Below are 4502 nucleotides of genomic sequence, written 5' to 3'. Positions count from 1 at the left end.
GAGGCACATTGTCATTAATGACACAATTTTCTGTCAAACGATTCAGAAATTAAAAAGATGATGCTTCATGATTTATGTTTAATAAATCAGACACAGGTGGCCCAGCACTTAGTTTTAAGGAAACAATAAAGAAACTTAAGGAAAAATGTTTTAAACGAAAGCTTTGCACTGAAAAATTATTTCAATACGTATTTTATAGTAGATGTAGTATTTCATGGTATATTATTAAAAAAAGTTTGAGAACCATATGCGTAGGCATTTCATGGTGTGTGTGTGCGCGTGTGGGTGTGCATTGATGTGTGTGTGAAATTTTAACAGGGTTTTTGCAAGTATCCGCAAATCTGAATACTTTTTAATTATTCTTTTCAGATTAAGAGCAAATTGATTTGAACATGAAGAAAGTTATTGCTAAATCGTGTGACTGATTTGCAAAATAATATTCCTTTATTTTGGTGGGTTTTATACAAATGCATATTGCCATTAATCACACAATTTTCTGTCAAACGAGTTGCAAATAAAAATGATGATGTTACATGATTTGTTTTTTTGTTTTTTTCTTTGAATTGCTGAAAAAATAAAGCTAGCGATGCCACTACAAAGTTCAATAAATCAGATGCAGATTGTACATAATTCCGTTTTAAGTATTTTTCTTTTATTTTCCCAAGCAAAAAAAGTTTTGCGCTGCTTAGGGGAAACTTTGCTGGGAAAAAAAAAAAAAAATCATAGGTGGTACAAAGGTTGAGAAGGTACTTTAAGGTATGTGTGTGTGTGTGAGAGATAAAAATCTTTAAGTTTCTGCAGGTACGAGCAAATCTATTTGAGTGCTTTTTAATACCGTGACAGGAACAGTACAGATTAATTTTCAAATGAAGAGCAAATGAATTGGAACACGGAGCAAACGTTTGCCGAATTGGGTTAGAATGACTCCTTTGTAGTACATTTTTTGCCTTTATTTTGTTAAGTTTGATACAACTGTGCCATTCATTATCAATCATCAGTTATTTTCCGTCATACGAGGCAGAAAAAAAAGATGATGCCACGCGACCAAGCTTCTGGAGTTGCCGAATGTCGTTCCACAGTTCATTATCATCGAAAACAAAGTTGCGAAGCACAGGTGTGGACGGCACGCCGAGGCAATTATGTGAAGAGCTTATCCCAGAGCTCCACCTTCATGATGGCTTTTCCCAGCGGGCCCATGGTGGCTTTGATGTCCAGGTAGTTGCCCACGTAGTTGATGCCCGTGCCGCTGGCCTTCTCGCGCACGAAGCCGTGCTCCAGCTGCTTCTTCTCGTTGTACATCTCCTTGAAGAGGGCCTCGTCGCACTTGCGCCCCTTCTTGTAGATGCCCACGGCGTACCAGTTGCTGTACAGGTTGTAGTCCCACGGCACGGAGAACATGACGGCCACCGTCTCGATGAAGTCCTTCTGGGACCTCTCGAAGAGGTCGTAGGTCAGGACGCCCACGCTGCCCGTGGCTTTGCTGCTGGTCTTAGTGAAGGTGCACACCTCGGTCTTCAGGGGGCGCACCGTGGGCTGAGGCGGGTTGTACACCTCGCCGTTCTCCAGGTGCACCCTGTCGAGTGCCGGCTGGACGTTAATTGATGCAACTGTTTCCCCCCTTTTTTTTTTCCCCTGGAAATTTTGATCAAATATAGTGCACTACTTGGCTACAACCAGCAGAGGCGCTGTTGATTTGCTCACAGTTAAAATCTGCCTCTATAGTGTGTAAAGTTTAGTGCCATCTAGTGGTGGACTAAGAGAATGCAATGATTTAAACATGACGCTACGGTACACTTTGCAAGCCTCATTACCATAACGCTACATTCACAAAGTTCTTCTCCTTTGGGTGTCCGTCATGTAATTTCCAGTTGATATAAAATGGCAAAATAGCCTCACCCTCTGATGAACACATTATTATTATTTATATTATTTATATTCCACAAATTCATCAGAATGCTTTGTTTAGACTCGTGGGCCTCCCAAAAACATATTGCCATATAGAAATATATATGGAATATATGGGGTTGACCTTCTGGTCATTAAAAAAAAAAAAATCAGTATACATCGTCAATTTCTTGGAGAGAAATCATCTCATACATATGTGGGAGTTTTTTTTTTTTTAAAGTCTTACTGTACATGCTCATATAAAAAAAAAGTCCTCTTATTGCTAAAATGAATAAAAGGCCTTACTCTAGCCGGTTGTTTTTGGGGGAAATATTAAAAAAAAAAAAAAAAAGCTCTACTAGATGTGGTACTTTTTTGAAATGCCTTACTATGCATTTTGGGGGAAAAATACCTTGCTATTCTTGTTTAAAAAAAAAAACTTTATCATACATTTTCATTTTGGCTAGAAAAAAAACACCTTACTTTACATGTTTATATAAAAGCTTCAGTATAGTCAGTTTACCTATACATATCCTATACATATACGGGAGTTTTGTTTTTGTTTTTTTTTCGAAAAAAAACAAGTCTTACTATACATGTGCCTTTTTGGGAAAAAAATATGGCAGTCATATTTAAAAAAAAATCCTTTATTTTTAATAAAATGAATAAAATGCCTTAATCTTTCTGTTTGGTTTTTTAAATATTAAAATAAAAAAATAGAGCTTTACTATATGTGGTACTTTTTTTGCGGTATAAAATGCCTTACTATTCCTTTTGGGGAAAAAACACCTTACTTACTTTTGCTAAAATATATAAAAATACTTTACTCTATATGGACATTTTTAGGGGGAAATATAAAATAAGAAAAAAAATAGAGCTCTACTAGACGTGTTATTTTTTGCAGTATAAAATGCCAAAATGCCTACCTATTCATTTTGGGGGGGAAAATACACCTTACTATACATGTTTTTTTTTTTTTAAGCCCTATTACAATGTTCATTTTGAGGGGGAAAAATAACCCTACACCTTACTATACCTGGTCATTAAAAATAAAGCCCTTACTATTTATGGGTCATTGGTTGTTGAGCAACCATGATGTCATTTTCTGTTGACAGAAAGTGGCAAAATGGCCACCCCCTGGGATGTATACAAACTTCATTGATATTCCACTAATGCAATATTTATCATAAAGCTATTTTGAGACTAGTGGGGTTCAAAAGAACAATTTACCATGAAGAAAATTAGGGCTTTACCCCACACAAACATACAAATGTACATTTGCTTATGAATATGACGTATATTTTTCAGATCTTCTTAAGGCAGAAATGTGATTATTGATTTTTGATGTGCCCGTGCTCTTACTTGGGGTTAATGAGGCAGTAATTGTTGGTCAGATTGGTGATCTCGATGGTCACGCTCCTCCTGCTGGCCACGTCGGCGGCCACGGCTTCGGCGGACTCCGTCATGTCGGCTGCGCCCCCCCCCCCCAAAAAAAAACAAGTGCCGGAATTAGCGCTTCCCTCCCTCCTTCACCCCAATCACGGGAAAGATTCCGTGTCAAACGCGGCGCTGACCTATCCCGGGCCCGCGTGGCATTCGGCTGACCTTCCCAGACACAGGTAGAACCGCCGCCCTTATAAATGATGGATTCGGGCCGGCTAATGAGATGTGTGAAGTCTGACTGTCGGCGGCCTAATTAGCTGCCGTACCTTTTCGATTACAACTCGCTTATATAAATCATGCTAACGCTTTGAAATTTGCTTCCACGTCGACGAAATAGAAATCAAAAACACACTTACCTGCTCCGAGGCTCTCAAGTTCCAAAGTGAGGAAAGATGGTAGAAATGCAAAGGAGGAGGAGTTTTTTTCTTTCTCTTTTTTTTTTCTAAAGGTAGGACAACACCCTTTTGAGCAAGAACGTGTCCAGCCTTCAATCAGTCATCCGTAACCCACCTCCCCGTTAGCAACGTAATGACATCAAATATATTCGCACCGCACCCATGTTTGTACTCTTTGTTTTACTGTAAGCAAATAAATCTATCCTGTTATCCATCCTTCAGGCTTATTTTGTCCCTACTTGACACTTTTTTTTTCTTGGTCTTGTGCAACAGAAGCAAACAGAGGCGAGTCGGGACACATGTCTGGAGCCGCTTTACTCATGCTATGGAATTTTTTTTTTGTCGGGAGACATAAGAGGAAAACTATTCCATTTTGTCTTTTCCGACGGCTTGCTGCTAAATCACCTAAAGCAGTGCTACCGATATTTTTTTCCAGCCGAGTACACCCGAACCAACGCAAAGCATATTGGGATGAAAAAATAAAGACGTAACTACATTTATAGTGGTGTCTCTAGGCGTATTTTCCATCAAATGTCCTCTGTTTTATTTCTGTCATGTAAACTACTGGCCCAAAAAAAAAAAAAAAGATAATAATACGTTATTATACATCAGGGTTGTCCAAAGTCGGTCCTGGAGGGCCGCTGTCCTACATGTTTTCCAGGTTTCTTTTCCTGACACACCTGATTCAAATGATCAGCTCATCAGCATGCTCAGCGGGAACCTGATAACGATCCTGATCATTTGAATCAGGTGTGTCAGGAAGAGAAACCTGGAAAACAT

General features: G+C 39.0%; 1 protein-coding gene across 1 annotated transcript; it reads right to left on the bottom strand.

Moving 5' to 3' along the window:
• Nucleotides 1-422: 422 nt before the first annotated feature.
• Nucleotides 423-3677, bottom strand: apnl (actinoporin-like protein). Its single transcript, XM_088436111.1, has 3 exons — nucleotides 3459-3677; nucleotides 3247-3355; nucleotides 423-1573 (listed from the first exon to the last, which is right to left on the bottom strand). Exons 1-3 carry the CDS (start codon nucleotides 3478-3480, stop codon nucleotides 1138-1140), a joined length of 567 nt encoding a protein of 188 aa, XP_088292237.1. The 5' UTR covers nucleotides 3481-3677; the 3' UTR covers nucleotides 423-1137.
• Nucleotides 3678-4502: the final 825 nt, after the last annotated feature.

Source organism: Hippichthys cyanospilos, chromosome 16 (genome assembly GCF_059441005.1).
Source record: "Hippichthys cyanospilos isolate Australia breed blue-spotted pipefish chromosome 16, RoL_Hcya_1.0, whole genome shotgun sequence".
Lineage (NCBI taxonomy): Eukaryota > Metazoa > Chordata > Actinopteri > Syngnathiformes > Syngnathidae > Hippichthys > Hippichthys cyanospilos.
The sequence above is the reverse complement of the archived record's forward strand: the minus strand, read 5'-3'. Positions and strand labels throughout refer to the sequence as shown.

What these genes read in the sequence shown, in the direction of transcription:
- apnl (XM_088436111.1), bottom strand. Translation starts at nt 3,480, where the DNA reads ATGCCACGCGGGCCCGGGATAG. An exon ending in GCCACGCGGGCCCGGGATAG is followed by an intron (nt 3,356 to 3,458) that starts GTCAGCGCCGCG and finishes GGGGGGGCGCAG; the next exon opens with CCGACATGACGGAGTCCGCC. An exon ending in TACTGCCTCATTAACCCCAA is followed by an intron (nt 1,574 to 3,246) that starts GTAAGAGCACGG and finishes GGCACTCGACAG; the next exon opens with GGTGCACCTGGAGAACGGCG.